The sequence below is a fragment of the Nipponia nippon genome, unplaced genomic scaffold (assembly GCF_047370975.1).
Source record: "Nipponia nippon isolate SJK-2023a ecotype South Korea unplaced genomic scaffold, ASM4737097v1 scaffold_5, whole genome shotgun sequence".
NCBI classification, from domain to species: Eukaryota; Metazoa; Chordata; class Aves; order Pelecaniformes; family Threskiornithidae; genus Nipponia; species Nipponia nippon.
In genome coordinates, this window is record NW_028262369.1 from 1,566,183 (window position 1) to 1,582,600 (window position 16,418).

The window sequence follows — 16,418 nt, forward strand, 5'->3', positions numbered from 1 at the left end:
ATAAAGCCCTGAACCAAAGCCCCCAGCCCCTGCTTCTCGTCCAGGCCAGTACAAACTCATTCGGCTCTTTCCACATTAGAGCTGCCTCTTGGACGGCGGAACTCGGCAGCAAGTGACTTTATTAACTTCTCCCACCTGTGGTGGCTTCTTTTCAGCTGGAAGAGAACAACTGAGCAATTTTTTTTTTTTTTTGTTCTGTTTTTGACAAAGAACTGCTGAAAATAGCAGAATTCCAGACTTCCTCAAATACTACTACAACATGTGAAAGCCAGCTCGGCACCCAGCTCGGTCGATATTTCCAGTTAGAAAACGGGGGACTCTGCGGGGCTGGAGTCTTTCCTCCCCCCTTCTGGAGTAAGGCGGAGAGGAAGGTGTGTGACATTTCCTCTGCCTGAAACGCCTGACACTTAGGGAGACGTTGACACAGTAGCTGATCCTTTACACACATAATAACAAGATGGTACCAAGCTGTAGGATATTTATTACAGCTCTTTCACATAAGAACTCGAGAGCAAGTCTTTCGCAGCTTGATATAAGGAAGGCTCAAAGCGGAACGGTGCCAGCATAAGCTTTTACTGTCTTTTAGAAGCAGACATCTTCTCAGGCAGGACTTCACCTTACCTCTGAGAAACACCTACGGCGCCGGGGTGAAGCAGCGCGGAGGGCTGCAAGCCAGCACGCTGCTGCGGAGCCTGGCCACCGCTGCACACCTTGCAGAGCTGCCTGGAGTCCTGCTGCGGATTAGAAATCAAAGGCGAGCAACGCAAACATTCAAACAACAACATTCACACATTCTTTACAGCACAAAAAGGAAGAGTCTCTTTGGCCGAGAGGGGAAGAAGAAAAAGGAACAGCATACAGCATTCTGCTCTCAAAGCCTTGTAAAGCTAGCAGTTTCTTCCATGTACGTACCAAAATAAGCTTCATGCCTGATACTTCCACACCTTCACCTCACAAGTTAATTTTCTCACCAAAGAACGACCGCTGACCTCTTACACACAGCCACATACTAAATCCCCGGTATTTGCCACCCTGCAGCAGTAGATAAGCTTTCTTGAAGGAAAGCTCCTCATTCCTCACCCTGCTGCTCCACGGGAAGTCACACTGTGCCATTTTATCCATCAACACCACAGTCAATTGTTCAATACCCAAGTCCGGTTTAAGAACGGAGCCATGCTTTAGCTTAACGTGTAAAACAAGAGCGGGTCCAGTCACCAGGTCCCTTGACAGTGCACCAAAGCACCAGCACAAAACCGTTTCGGCTTGCCCCGAGTGAAGTTCGCAGCCGTATTTTCTCCGAGCACAGGTATGCTGTCCGTATGCTGCACGCTTGTCAGCCCAATTAGACAAGCAGTGCCATCAGCACAACCCCCTTCTCGCTGTCCGCAAGCCGATTTTACTACTTGGAGGAGTTAAGCCAAGTGACCCAAGAACAGCACATGCTTGGTTTAACCCTGCCCTAAAGCCAGTGGGGTTTTATAGAGAAGCTGACCCAAATACATCGATATGTTTAGCAGCAACTTACCAGGGTCAGCCTTCGAGTTTACAAATACTTCAGGGACAGGGTTTTTGGGGTTTGTTTTTTAAATTAAAGCGGCGCCGGCGGCAGGGGTGACGCTGGCAGGCGAGGGGAGCGCGCCGGCCGCGGGGCGAACGGCTGGACGCGCTGCTCTTCGCCGTCTTGTCCAACCTAAACCATTCCGCGATCGACTCCTCCACGCTGCGGGCCAGCCCGCTCCGAAGCAAACCACCGCCAGCCTTTGGCGAGAGGAGATCCAGCGTTTACCCAACTTCTTCTAAGCAGGACAGAAATCAGCAAACTTTAAAACCGGGTGCTTTTTTCGAAGCAAAGCTGTAGCGATGCTCAGGCAGCCTGCCGCTCGCCGCCGCTCGGCTTCCCACCCGCTCCCCCGCTAAGCCCCGCAGGTTTATGACTAAAACGTCCCTCTCAGACCCCCCCTCGCTGCACGGACGACGGCCCCCGGCGCCCCCGCGCACCGGTGCCGCCTCCCCCGGCTCCGCACGACGGGCGCGGGCAGGCAGCGAGGCACGGATAACGGCCGCCCCTCAGCCCCCTCCCTCCCCGAGGACCCCCGGAGGAGGGGGAGCCCAGCGCGGCCGCCTCCCTCCCGCCCTCCCCGCCTCCTCACCGCGGGCACGGCGGAGCCCGGCCGGGCCCATACCGAGCGCGGCGGCCCCGCTGCCGGCCCCGTTTGCGCTGCGCCGCGCCGCGCGGCGCCGCCGGGCTCCACGCGCCGCTTCAACCGCCGCGCGCGCCGGCCCCGCCCCGCCGCCGGCCCCGCCCCGCGCGGCGCCGCAAAGCGCTGTCCATTGTGCTGCGGGGGGGAAGGGGGGGGCGGGACCGGGGTGGCCCCGCCCCCGCGCACGTGCGCCGCCCGCCGCCATGTCGCCGCGCAGGGCTGAGGCGCGGCCGCGGTAAAGCGGGACCGGTCCCCGGGCAGGAGCACGGGGTGGCTCGTAATCGGTGGAAGGCTTTCGCTTACGGCTGTTATCTGCCTTGAAAGAGGGGGTGTGCGTGGAGATGAGCGCGTCCTGGCCTGCGGGCCGGGCTTCCCGGGCTGGCACGTGCCCTTGAGGAAGAAGAGTCACAGAATCACAGAATCGTTTAGGTTGGAAAAGCCCTTTAAGACCATCAGGTCCAGCCGTTAACCCAGCACTGCCAAGCCCACCACTAACCCATGTCCCTCAGCACCACATCTCCCCGGCTTTTAAATCCCCCCAGGGATGGGGACTCAGCCCCTGCCCTGGGCAGCCTGGGCCAGGGCCTGACAGCCCTCTCGGTGAAGAAGTTTTTCCCAATACCCGACCCAAACCTGCCCTGGCGCAGCTTGAGGCCGTTCCCTCTCGTCCCATCGCTTGTTCCTGGGGAGAAGAGACCGACTCCCCCCCGGCTCCAGCCTCCTTTCAGGCCGTTGCAGAGAGCGATGAGGGCTCCCCTCAGCCTCCTCTTCTCCAGGCTGAGCCCCCCCAGCTCCCCCAGCCGCTCCTCCCCAGCCTTGGGCTCCAGCCCCTGCCCCAGCCTCGCTGCCCTGCTCTGGCCACGCTCCAGCCCCTCCATGGCCGCCTTGGGGTGAGGGGCCCAGCGCTGAGCACAGCATTCGAGGGGCGGCCTCACCAGTGCCCAGCGCAGGGGCACCATCACCTCCCTGCTCCTGCTGGCCACACTATTCCTGATACAAGCCAGGATGCCACTGGCCCTCTTGGCCACCTGGGCAGGAACCCACTCAGGGTCTGGGCTGGAGGAGGCAGAGCCAAACAAGACCCCACCCCACTCATCACGGGGCAGATCAGGGCTTCATGAACTGAGATGCCTCCTCACTTTAGCCCTTTAAACTCTATCATTGCACTGTACGGAGGTTTGATTTATTACAGGACTTATTATAAAGTTACAAACTCAGACTTTGGGCAAACGTTATCATAACTGAATTCTCCTGACAGGGTAAAAGGCGATCATCCAGCTAAGTGGCGCTGAGGAGGATGCTGGGGTGCGTTCTCACCTCTCAGCCTTTGTTTCTCCCGCCGTCTCTGAAAATCTGTACACTGTTTCACGAACCTCGGGGAGACTGCACTTGCCCTGTGCTTCGGAGCGCGTGGTCTGAACGGACCCGGTTCCTCACACCGTGAGGCTGTAGCAGATAGTTGTCACCGTCTGGTGAGGGTCCTTGAGGAACGTGGCTCTACGGGAGGAAAAGACGCCCACGCTGCAGCCCCTGTGGGGTGGAAGAGAGCTGCTGAGCGGGCGCGCGGTCCCGGGGCAGGAGCAGCATGTGGCACCAAGAAGTGGTGAAGGAGAGGGGGATGTGGGAGACCGGCCCGGGAGCGTTTTGCATCTTCAAAGCCTCCTTTCAAGATCTCCCTAGGGCCCAGCTGCTACTTCGCATGATGTTATTGAAAAACATCGCAATCGCATTTACTGCTGCTTTTTCTTTTCCTGTCTCCTTATCACTTCTGGCTGTAGAGCGTCCCCTTATCTGGGCAGGCATTTCAGGAAGCTGCGGCCCTATTTCTGATCAGCAATATTTCCTGAAATGTTCGGCTATCTCAGACCGAGGAGACCAGCCTGACACGGCTCTGTAAACATTGAACCCACAGAGCCGTCAAACGTCAAAGCCCTCAAGGCTGCAGCCTGCAGAGTCAGGGCAGGCAGCTTTTCCTACAGGCCTCCGCAGAACAGCCAGGCATCGAAAGTCACAAAGTTACCCAAGGCCTGCAACATCTACGTTCACTTTATAAATAAATGCTGCCTTTTCCCATTCAGAATGCGACTTTTTTTTACAGAGAAATGGTATTTCTCTCCCATTCCTCGCTCACTGTTAAATTTCCTCAGAGAAAACAGAAATAAAAATAAAATACTGTTTCCACCCTCTTGCTACAAAACTTACAGCAACCCATTACTACTTCGTGACCTAACAGCAGCAGTTTTCCTTTTATTCTAGGCATAAAAGCTGCTCAAGATTTTGGCAAGTAACATCCCATCCTTTCCTCTGCTGGGCAGCCCTGGCTATAATTCCCGTTCTCCAACGTATATTTTCTCCTGCTGCCCAAAGGTCGCCTGGGCATTTTCCAGTGTCGGTCGGCTACCTTTTCCGCTGACACAGAGCCAACTCTCTCCTGGCGTTCCCAAGGGCCACGAAGTCTTTTGCTGTCCTTCCACCTACAAGAACTGGGTGCTTGCCTCCAGGGCTGGCATTCAGCCCTCAGTCTGTCTCCTGGGAGCTGCTCAGAAAGAAGTTCTCACCCTGTAGTAGCCCAGCCCAGGAACTCCTGCGAGGCTCCGCAGCTAGAAAGGAGAACGTCTGCCAGGAAGGACGTCTGGTCTGCAGATACCATTCAGCCTCCACTTCCCCATTACCAAGGGCTTTTCACTGCAAACTCTCTCTTCCTCTCAACTTTCATGCCTCATCTGTGGGTGTCAATTTGAAAAACTCAACAGAAATTCAAGTGAGCTGGTGCATCACATGCAGAAAAAAACTTGTAGGGATTGTTTGTGGGACTGTTATTCCTGTTTACCTTATCACCCAAAAGAGCTGATCTCTGAAGGAGCTGCAGAGGATGTCTGTGGCAAGGCTGTAGCCAGAGGCGCTGGAGCACTTGGAGGTGCTGGGGTAGACTCAACCCTACGCAGGAGAAAGATCACGGTGTCGCGGAAAGGCAGCATCACGCAGCCAGCCCAGCCCTTTCTGCATCGTCACACTAAGGTGCTTTCCAGCCCTCTTTCACACGTGTTCAACAACCCTTAGAAAATCAGCATTGTTTAAACATTAAAGAGTCTCTTTAAAAATTCAGCAGCAAAGTTCCCCTGGTTTTCAGAGCCATATTTAAAGCGGCGTGGAAGCGTATTTCCACTCTCTAGAACTGGGCTTCGGTCCAGCCCGTGTCACTGAGTGGAGCTGGGAGACCGTGGAGGCTCTGCAGCCTCTGGCGCTGGGAACAGACATGCCAGGCTACTCCACAGCAGTGGCCAGGGCTAGCTCTCACCTCTGCTACCTCTACGTCTCTGTAGAGAAACCTTTCAGCACTTAGCCTAGCTCTGTTTCACAAAAGCTAAGCAAAAGTTGGGTCTGTTGCTTTGAGAGCCAGCAGAAGTTAAAGTATTGAGGCTTTTTTAACGGAAAACAGAGATCAGCGGTACATCATGCCTCACCATTCCCCGGATCCTTTTGTGCCCGAAGGTTGTGCCCCGTGCCCTATGGGTCCCTGGGGCTTTGCCTTCCCCGTGGCACTCAGAGAAGCACATACTGTCGCTCCCATTTTTTCTGGTGCAAAACTGAGCTGAAATGTGCTGCCCAAGGTCACACAGTGCGATGGCAGAGATCACCGGCAGAGATGAAACTGGAGATCTAATGAGCTCCAGTCCAGCCCATTTACAGCAGATTCAGTTACCTTACCCATCGGACTGCAGATAAACAGTCTGCTAATGGCTCTCTGCTACATTCCCTTTTCCAGATAATGCCTAGGTGGCTACCTGCCCAACCTTCCCTTTCTCTGCAGCTGTTCAAATAGTTAGACAGTCATATTTTATTTAGTTTTATTTCGTTAGGGAAATAGGTCTCCCAACCTCTGACTCACCAGCAGTTAGGAACTGAATTTCTGCTTTGCATAAGAGAAATACAAAATGAAACCATTGCAGCAGAGATATTTAACCCCCAAAGCTTCCAGGTCAACAGCCGACCACGCCGATGCTCTTTAAAGGCATCTTTATGAGTTTATACACGTGCAATGTGTTGAACATGGTCTGTTATGTCCATTTATGGGGAGTGTTTGCATTTTCCCCGGTGGCTCATAAAACACTTGCCATTTTCCAGCTTATCCACTCAGGAAGATCTGATAGCAGACAGGACTCATTTTTATCAGAAATACTCCTCCTCCTCCTCATTTCTGTTCGCTCGTACTGGGACTGCCTTAGACAGATACAGCGCGTTGCGACAGCAGCACGTCTCCACAACCTTACGAGCAAGCTATAACATTGCAAATGAAGGCAGAACTCAGCTTTTTTGCAAGCGTGCTAGACAGACCCTGCGTAAATAAAACGCATCCTGTTTAAATGACGTGTTCTGTGACTTCTCTCTCTGCGCTGTTCGTTCCTTCGTGCGTCTCCCTTTCTGCCCCGTGGTAGCTCTGCGAGGAGACGTCACCCTGTGACCTTCTGAGTTCTGCCGAACTCCACTTGCCTGGGAGCCAAGTGTGACACAGGTTTGTTATTCTGGGTCACCGCAATCGACATCAGCTCCGGGAGCACAACGCTCGTCATATCTTAGCTTTCAGCATTGCTCTGAAAAGGTAGCAGTTAGTGACAACGCTATTAATAGAGAACAGAAAGTTTTCTGTGCTTGAAGCAAAGGAAAAAGGCACGTGATAAATTCAAAGAAAATAATGGAAACCAGTTAAGTTAAATATGACTGCTGTGGAAAGCACCCAGTGCTTGATCCTTGCGCGATGGAAGGATCTCCAGTGGCTGAAAGGAACCTGGAGGATTTCTTTTCCAAAGAGGTTGCCAGTAAGCTGGGAGCACAGAACTGTCCGGGCTTTTTAAAAGGTTCATGTCTTCACAGCTCTGTTGCTAGCAGGCAGCTCGGGATACGCAGAATACAGCGGCCCTGGGTCAGCATCTCGCTGTTGCCGCCCTTTGCCACGCGTTAGCATCAACTGCACAATGTTTGTGCTTTGTGGGGCTTGTCTGATCCAAGCCCTCACCCGCTGTGGTGCTTTTATACAAAATCTTATTTCTTGGGACATTAAAATATAAATCATTTTGTGGAAGCAGCATCAAGTGTGTTCTCTTTCAGACCACGTCACTGATCCCTGCTGGGCCAGGACTGGGCTGTGCCCTTCCCGCACTCGGGGAGGTGGAGTTCAGTACTCGTGTTTTGACTCCTGTTGACTTCCACCAGATTAAAGTTGGGCCTAAATAGTTCCGTTTTCCCCATAACTTGTCCCTTTTCTACCAGGTTCCTCAGGTGCCGTTGGGTGTATGTAATGCCACAGCACAGCTGAAGGCCTGCTGCTTCCCAAAATCTTGTTTGCCCTGTTCCCTGGCAAGTGTGGCGAGCAGGGGCTGGAGACATCTCCCTAGGATGCAACCTCCGGCCAAATGCTCTTGAAGACACGCTGCTGGGAGCGGATTGGTATCTGCCGTACAAACCCCAGGGGAACTGGAGATGTTTTTCCCGAGACAGGGTAGACCAAACTGGTGAGACTGGATTTTGCTCTGTGCACCTCCTACCTGTCTTCTTGCAGCTTTGCCCTGTCTGTATCACACACGAGATGAGAACAAAGCCATGGGGCTAAACCCACAAGTAGCACCAGTATTTACTGTCATTGCACCGAACCAGAGAGCACTGGGGACCAAGCTGTTGACCACAGGGTATCCCAAGATTAATATTTTTTGAGAGTATCTCCTTCCTGGGAGTATTCCTTGTGAGTGGTCCAAAGAATTACGTTTCCTTTTAAAAGAAGTCCTTTAATTTATATTCTGGGGCAGGCATTCAAAAGATTTCATTTACCCTTAACTTAATTAAGTTTAACCAAAACTTCAGACTGGTTATTTATGTGACTGTGAAGTTCCACCACACAGTTACTGTTCAGCAGTGTAGCGATATCCTTGAGTACAGTAGATACTGGCGAGGGCCGTGATTTTTCCTAAGCCTTTAGTTTAGGCTATAAAGGATCCACGTGCTTTGAACCCCCAACAAGGGAGATTTGAGGTAATCGTAACAATTCTGTGTAAAAGCCAGAACGCACCTCGTTTTCCTGCAACTTCTCAATGCACCTTGCTACCAGCTGCCAAAATAAGAGGGAGGGAAAACCAGACGCAGGCCGGGTATTTATCTCAGAGACGCTGAACCCAGCAACCGCAATCATAACCCAGAAAGCAAACGCCTTGTGAGCAGCGTTTCCATTTTATTTTCCAGACCCTGTGTTCATCTCGGATCTCTACCCCGCTCATTGCTAACCACCTACAATCTTGCATCACGTGTATCTAATTTCCGAGTGACACTGCAGGCCTTTATTGAAATATGTCCAGTATGTCCTCTCCGGCGTTCCAGGGAGTGCTCGGCGTTCAGCAATGCATCGTCGCAGGTAGCATACGGCTGGCTATCTCCGCACTCTTCTTCCATCTAGCTGAGATGGTGCTTTCCATTTCAAGCCTTGCAGCTGGGAGAAGCTATACAAAAAGAATAAAAAGAGAAGTACCTATCCCAAGACAGCGAGGATGCTACAGATTAAGCTGTTTTGATTACAGTCACTAAATATACTTTGGTTTTTCATATGAAATACCAAAAGGAATCTGTTGGAGACCCCTGAGTCCCTTGGGTAAGTTTATGCTCCTCTTACTACCCGGGATAGAAGCTCTAAAAGGCTGCCAGTGAAATCCAGGTCCTTATAGCCTCTTGAGAATATTTTTCCTATAAAGCTGCAAAACCGTGAGCAAATAGCCTTGCATGATAACTCAGAGGTAGACACGCAGGGGAGGTTGCTGAAAAAGTCTTGGGTCGTTGGGAAGAATTAGTCTCGTGTTAGAAAGCTTGTTTCTCAGTCTGGTTTGCCTGGAAGCTGGAGCACCCGTGGCGTGTCTTTCCCATCTCCCAGCGCAGCAGCAGCAGCCAGGTTGTGGACGGTCGCAGGTTGGAGCACGAGCAAGCCATGGGAGATTTATGTAGGCTTCTTAGGCGGTCCGTTGGTTGGACTCGGTGGCTGCGGTTGATCACTCCTGCTCTGGCTCGGAGGAGGGGGCCACGTGGTCTTCTGATGAAGATGGCTAAAAATGAGAAATATGTTTTTGTATACGTACTTTGGAAGAGGACACAGAGGATAACATGAAGACAACACTGGTTATTTAGGAAAGACAAGAGGCGGCCACGGATCTTGCATGGCTAGTGGATTGTAGCGGCCATCGGTTTTGTCTGAAAATGCTTTTCATAACCTTGAAATCATGGTTTGCAAATGTCTACTTTGTACCTAACTAAAAAACTGTGCTGGCAGACATTCAGTCTGAGTTAAGGTGATCAGCTAAGACAGTGGCAGTAGGTCTCAAAGTGTGTCCTCTCTTATGTCCCAAAGTGCCCTTTCAGCAGATATCTTTAGGACATGGCTCTGTTGAACATAAGCCATTGAAGAGGTTTTAGGGAAATTCTTAAGATGCTGAGGGTCCAAACAAAGCCACGTTGTCCTGCTCTCCTTGGCTGGGACTTCACAGCATCTTGATACCACAACATAAAGGATTAACACGTTCAGTGCTGCTTTTTCCCTTACTCAGAACTCAGCAGTCTATAAAAATGCCAGCTAGACAAGTGACAGAACTGTAAATCCCCATCTGGTCTGAAGGAAAAAGAACATTTTAGAAAACAAAAGAGAGATCCAGGAATTCACACCGTGCTTCACTGCGCAGGGCGGGAAGTCTTTTGCTGTCTAGGAAGGGACGTATTTCTCTGACGTGGCCATCTGAAGACCTCTACTAGATTATCTGGTTAAAAGTTGTCAAGCAGAAGTTTTGATTAAAAAAAAACCAACAAAGCAAACAGGAATTTTTAGTATGTATATTGTCAAAATTACAGACCACGGCAGTTTTGACACCTACTCTTTGTAATTTGGGTTTCCTTCAGCAGGCAGGCACTGGTCCCTGTCACATGGCAAAGCTGCAAATGTAAGCACACAGCCAAGAATAAGCGAAGGGTTAGAAAGCATGCCCAGTGCAAGCAGCGCTGCTCATTAGGATAATGCACATTTAAATGATGCAGGAACTCTGAAAATGCTGACACGCTTATATATCAGAGGTGCTCCTTAAAGGCTACAATTATTTTCCTTGTGTCTTGTGCTTTGAGACCAAGACAACGCTGGACCATGGCCAGGTTGAGTTGGTGAATAGCATCAAAGAGTAAAGACTGGGCACCTACCTGGGGCTGTGCGCTCACCTGATCCTGAGGAGGAGGTCATAAACGCTCTTTTTGCATGGAAAGAGACAAGCGGGGTCAAGTAACTGCTGCCAAGGAACATGTATGGCTCATGGACTAAGCTCAGAGTCCTGGACTGGGAAAGTTAATTCAGACTCCCATGGAGCTAGATGCCTTTTCTCTGATTTTCTCCCGTCCACAGACGCGTGAGTGGACCGAAGTCTAGGCTGATTTGTATGCCAAGGAAACAAGGAGATTACGATTCCCCTCCGCTCAGCATTGTTGTAGTCATACCTGGATGGCGTAACGAAGGTTTGGATCCTTGGTTGAGAAACTGGATGGGGTCGAGCAAAGGGAGCCCTAGGGCTGGTAACCTGCAAGGAGAGGCTGGGGAGGGCTGCGGGAGCTGGGCTTGTTTAGCCTGGCAAAGAGGAGGCTGAGGGGCAAACTCGCAGCACCCACTCCTACTTCAAGGGCAATTAGAAAGATGTCAGAGCCAAACTCTTCTTGGCAGTGGCAGACAACATAACTGGGGGCAGTGGCCACAGCTTGCACCTGGGGGAGTTCAGACTAGATGCTAGGAAAATCTTTTTCACGGAGCATAATGCAGCTCGGGAACACATTATCCGGAGAGGCTGTGGATCTCCATCCTTGGAGGCTAAACCCACTGGAGATCTCATCTAGTGTGATGGTCCTACCTGGAGCAGAAGATCTGACTCCTGATCTCCAGCAGTCCCTTTCCACCAGCAGTTCTGCGATTCTGTGAAACCATCCTCCTGCCTGTTAGGTTTTTTTTCCCTGGATAAATGCCTTTCTTCTGGCCCTGGGCACAAGTCACACCCTTTGATTCCTTACACTGCGAGTCTGCATTTTGGATTCAAAGATGAGTCGTATGGATACACGGGGGGCAATTACATCTCGGTTAGCATGAGAGAATCAGATACGTGTATGGGAGGCTTAACTGGTACGGCAAAAAATACGTGAGGTGGTGGAAACTGTAAATAGAACTAACAGACATCCCTGAGACTTGTTTGGATTCAGGTTTCTCCGGTTAATTTAGTGCTTACCGTCCTTGTTGGAGAGGATTGGCGCTAACAGCTCTTTAGCTTCTGATAGCAAAAGGTCAACAAGATCTGAAGATGGAAGAGATGTGTCTGAGACTGCGTCTGTTTTATCCTCTTCTGTTTCACTGTTGACTCTTATAAATACGGAAAGTGCCATCAATACTTCTGTCATGGAATGGTCATTGAAAATCCCGGCCAGCCTCTCGTGAAGGACATTCTATGTAAATTCTGTGTGTTCAGGGGGGATTGCAACTCGATCGCTCAGCAGCACAGGAGACTCTTTTAGACACACTTGCACCATTGTGTTACAGACAGATAGCAAGGTATTTTTTAAGAATTTCTCAAGAACATTTTTCCTTCATTATATTATAGGTAATCATCTTGGAAACTTAAAAATTGGATTCCATCCTTCTTAAAAACTGGCTTTTCTTTAAGGGGCTGGTCATTATCAATGAGACTGTGACCTTTCAATGAGTTAATCAATGAAAAACACACCAGCGTTCCGATAATAGAGCTGTGATAGATTTTTTGCAAGCGACAGGAGATAGATTCAGGTTGAAGGGGAGTCCAGAAGCCTGAACTTTATTTCTCCAACCGTTCGTGCAGTGAAGAGTCACACTAGCTCTTTGCTTCCACTCTAGCAGTTTCTGTAACTGCTGATAGAAAAGGACGCGGTCCTAACGCCAAAACCTGACGTATGTTGGGAAAAGCAGGTGGGTCAAAACTCTGCTTCTTTGAAACAACTTGCTTAGGGTCTCTGCTAACAAGAGCAACTTAACCAGAGGAGTGTTTCACCTACTTATTCCCAAAAAAAGCCTGAATAGAGGCCAACCCCCCCAAATACCAATCCACCAGCAGCCTCCAGATCATCTTTCTCCTATGGTTTCACTTCCAAAGTGACAGTATGTTTAGAAACGCTGGGTAGGTTACGTGTGAATCACTTTCCCCTGAGAAAGGTCAGAGGAGGACATTTCATGTTGCTGTTCACGATTCCCAGAAGCCATCTCCTACCTTTTCTCATCTGGTAAATGACTGGGTGTGCTCAGGACCTTGTGGACGTTCTGCCATGCAACAACAAAAAAGAAAAAAAAAAAACGTTTCAAACTTGTAGGAACGAATGATTCCTGAGAACAAACCCCATGGGTTTTTCCTGATGATCAGATTTAATATGACAGTAATCAGCTTCTGCTTATTCATTGCCCTTGAAGCGAATATCTCAAGGCCTTTTGCAACTCAAGCAACGTTCACAGCCTATGCAAATATACAGACACATCTAAATTATGCATTTTTAATACCAACACTAAAATATATGAAATGCAACATAAAAATACTCCTCCAAAGAACAATTTTGCAGACTACGTTTCAGCGAGCCTTGATAATCGCTACTAGCAATCCCTGGTTTCTGGACTGTACCTGCACGCGTAAGCTCTCGTTACCATGCACGGTTAGTGAATTCTCAAGCACTACTGAGGGATGTATAAAAAAGGAAGATATTTTGCTCCAGTGTTCAAAATCCTGTGATGTTTGAGCCTGGGGCCAAGTCAAATCCATTTCCAAAGTCCAGCCCCAAACTGCACAGGCACCGGCACATAGTGCTGCGGGTCTCGAGGCATTTTAATTCTTCCCTCTCTGAAGCAGAGGACGCAGCACCTACGCTTCCTTTCGCTCCGCTGTTTCCTATTGATTTCAAGAGCTCTTGGGATAGGCTACTAGTAGCTCTAGCAGATATACTGAATGCTAGTGGTCCCATGCTGGCTAGTTTCCTAATTACACAAGCTTGTATTCCCCATACGGGTAGTGAAGTGGAAGAATAGTCAATTAAAAGACTAAAGCAATTATGTGTGTGATTTCACAGGAAATCTGGGGGGAAAAAAGCACTGGAAGAGCAAAACCGCTCTTCGAGTTCACATTTGTTGTGTAGAGAACCAGTCGTCCAGCTGTACAAAGGGAAGGTTAGAACACGTGATGTCGACCGTCGTGTCCAACAGAGTTCCTGGAGCAGCCTCAACCGGAGCATCAGAGCGGTGAGCCGGGGACACCAGAGCCGCCGGGCAAAACCTGCGCCACGGTGCTGACATAGCTCTTAGGTGTATGAGTACATATGAGTTCATTGCCTAGTTTCTCCTAACCGACAGACAGTGCCTTTTTAGGATGAGACAGAATTAAAAATCCCCTCTCTTGCTTATGGAGCAGGAAGTTATTTGGACTTGCAAAATTCCCCGTAAGGTAAGAGGCCGCGGCGATGCCGCCAGCGGCGGGGGCGGTTCAGCCCTTCACCTGCACAAAGAGGAGCAGTTTCCTATTGCAGATCTCCAGGCGCTTCCGGGAGACTTCTGATTTTCGTAACTGGCCGTCAGCCAGGGACAACTGTCTTTTCAGTTCCAGGACGTCCTCCTGAGACAGGGCCAGAGGAAGAAGAGAAAGGTGATGATGATGCTCCAGCCTTGGCTTTTGGAAACACCAATTTATGATATTTGCTACAAACAGAAAACCACTGTTCTTTTGGAATGGACAGTGGAGTTTATACAGATGATAACACAGACGCAAAGACCGCGCTGGCCTTGTGGTCATGCACAACAAATGATGTACGTGCTACGTTCATTTTCTCCTTCATAAATAGAAGGAGGGGAACCCACAGAAGAAGGGTCGGGAAGGTTGTGGGGTTTTTGCCAGGCGGAAGGGTTGCATTACCTCTATTTCAGAGACGTGTTTTGCTTTCTTCCCCGCCAGCTGCATCTTCAGTTCTGCAATTTCAGCTTCCAGCAAGTGGATCACTTCCTCGTAGTCCTGCTCCGCGCTGTGAGCCTGTCTCTGCACGACCTCTGCCATCTGCAGCTTGCTGTGCAGCGTCCGGTTCTCGGAGAGGAACCCCAGTGCTTTCTGGAAGCAGCGAGAAGTTCTGGTGAATGCACCACATCCCCACCGACCACCAAAACCACCCCAAGGCCCCCAGCAACCTCTTCGCTAACCTGGTTCAGTCTCTGAAGCTCATCTTCCATTGACTTCTTGCTGTTCTCCACCTCTTTCAGGAGAGACTACGGAAAACATTTTCACCGGATTAGAAGCAACACGTGGTAGGACATTCTCTAGAAGATGCCCTGGTCTTGTAGCCCCTACCCACCAGAAAAATATTTCAGAGAAGCAGTCGTGTGCACTCTCCCCCACCCCAGTGCTTTTTGGGCTGCGACCTGCATGCCTGCGGAAATCCACCTGGACACCACCATGGTGCTGAGAGCCATGCCGGCAGTCTGCAGCTGGGTCAGGATGGGAGGACAGGCGGTGCTTCTGTTATTCGTGGACTTGAATTATTTGTGAGACACGTTTTTGTGTTTTTAAATATATTTACTCACTGCTAAAAAGTGACTGCGTACTTTCAGTACAAATAAGTTTTCGTGTCAGGTTGAGAGCGAGAAAGAGGCAATTAAGGAGAGCCGAGGGTGAGAGTCTCCTTTGTAAAGAGGAACGCGCAGAATGCAAACTGGTGACTGCTTAAGAGGGACAGGCTACGCCGTTACCCTCGCGCACGACTACAGCGAGCTACAGCAGAAGGCACCAGCCAAGAAATCTGCTCAGAGGAGAGGCTCCACCTTTAGCCTTCGGACTTCTTGCCGCAGATCCATCATTTCCAGTTGCAGCTGCTCCAGCTCCTCGTTGCCGTTACAGCTGAGAGAGTCGAAGGTCTGCAAGGCAGAGGGACAGGCTGCATCACGCACCGCTTACGCTTTACCAAACGCGTGGGGCTATATGGCAGGTGTATTGTTTTCCATACCCGGAATAACGATGAATCAAAATCACTTTGAAAAGGAGTCAGCATTTTTATGCAACAGATCAAAAGGCACCTTAAATAATTCAGCTGCAGGGTTTTTTTTTTCACCCCACAGGATTTCACTCTCCGAGCCCTGACATAGCTGGAATAGCTGTGCTACAGTGAATTTTCATTTTGTGAACCAAATGAAATTAGTTGCAATTGATTAATTATGACTAGTTTTCCTTCTGCATCACTGCCAGGCCGCTTCCTTCATATCATCCCGTAGATATTGTTATTTCCTTATTAAAAATGAGAAGTTTGAGGTCTTTTATAGAATTTCCTATCGTCAAAATGATTAATGCATATTTCTGCCTTCTCTTTATAACTCTAGAACAACGAGAAAAGGGTAATTTAGCTTTTCCCATCTCAGAATTTCATGGATTTCCCGTAGAAGATTCATGGATTCAATGTAGAAGAGCGTCGGACTGACTGACCGCAGAGTGAAAAGCCGATGTATCCAGCAAACTGGCCACTTCGTGCTGCGTGAAGAGCATGGAGTTGGAATCCAGACCAGCCTCGTCCAGCTCCTCCTGCATCAGATCCCTGAGTGCCTGGAGAAGATCTGCAAGAAAGAATCAGTTTTTACTGGGCTAAAAGAGAAAGCGTTGTGTGTTAGGAGAAAATCACAGAATCACAGAATCGTCAAGGTTGGAAAAGACCCTTAAGATCATCGAGTCCAACCGTTAACCCAGCGCTGCCAGGTCCATCTATACCATGTCCTCGAGCACCACGTCTGTCCGTTCTTTAAATACCTCCAGGGATGGAGACTCAACCACTTCCCTGGGCAGCCTGTTCCAATGCTTGACCACTCTTTTGGTGAAGAAGTTTTTCCTAATGTCTAACCTAAACCTCCCCTGGCGCAGCTTGAGGCCGTTCCCTCTCGTCCTATCACTCGTTACTAGGGAGAAGAGACTGAAAATGCCACCGATCTGGGGGACATCCAGTGACTGCCAAGCAGAGCGGGTTTAGAAATGCCACCCAGTCTTCTCGAACGCTCCTGGGTTCTTAGGCAATCCCATCAAGTTTAAATAAGTTGTTGACAATCTTTACCAGACTCTTGTTTCTTATCCAAGTGAAAAAAATTAAACTTTTAAATTCAAAAACCCCAGATATTTTCACAGCAGAGTTTTCACG

General features: G+C 49.9%; 2 protein-coding genes across 6 annotated transcripts in view; both read right to left on the bottom strand.

Moving 5' to 3' along the window:
- Positions 1-4,621, bottom strand: part of SEC14L5 (SEC14 like lipid binding 5) — a 46,098-nt gene extending 41,477 nt beyond the window's left edge. For 2 of the 5 annotated variants that reach the window (XR_015698576.1, XM_087730400.1), the window contains exon 1: positions 2,151-2,274. The gene's annotated coding sequence lies outside the window, so the exon portion shown is untranslated. Of the gene's footprint in view, positions 1-1,525; positions 1,545-2,150; positions 2,275-3,518; positions 3,831-4,602 lie in introns of those variants that run through there. The other 3 variants (XM_087730405.1, XM_087730401.1, XM_087730404.1) reach the window with 3 other exon arrangements.
- Positions 4,622-8,345: 3,724 nt separating this feature from the next.
- The window catches only part of LOC148051983 (syntaxin-binding protein 4-like), a 37,470-nt gene continuing 29,397 nt past the window's right edge, over positions 8,346-16,418 (bottom strand). Inside the window, exons 14-22 of the mRNA XM_087732928.1 lie at positions 15,719-15,846; positions 15,064-15,156; positions 14,446-14,511; positions 14,168-14,356; positions 13,754-13,870; positions 12,488-12,537; positions 11,480-11,610; positions 10,100-10,157; positions 8,346-9,280 (exon numbers count right to left, since the gene is read on the bottom strand). Coding sequence (XP_087589054.1) covers positions 9,175-9,280; positions 10,100-10,157; positions 11,480-11,610; positions 12,488-12,537; positions 13,754-13,870; positions 14,168-14,356; positions 14,446-14,511; positions 15,064-15,156; positions 15,719-15,846 — 938 coding nt within the window. The 3' untranslated portion in view covers positions 8,346-9,174. The remainder of the gene's footprint in view (positions 9,281-10,099; positions 10,158-11,479; positions 11,611-12,487; positions 12,538-13,753; positions 13,871-14,167; positions 14,357-14,445; positions 14,512-15,063; positions 15,157-15,718; positions 15,847-16,418) is intronic.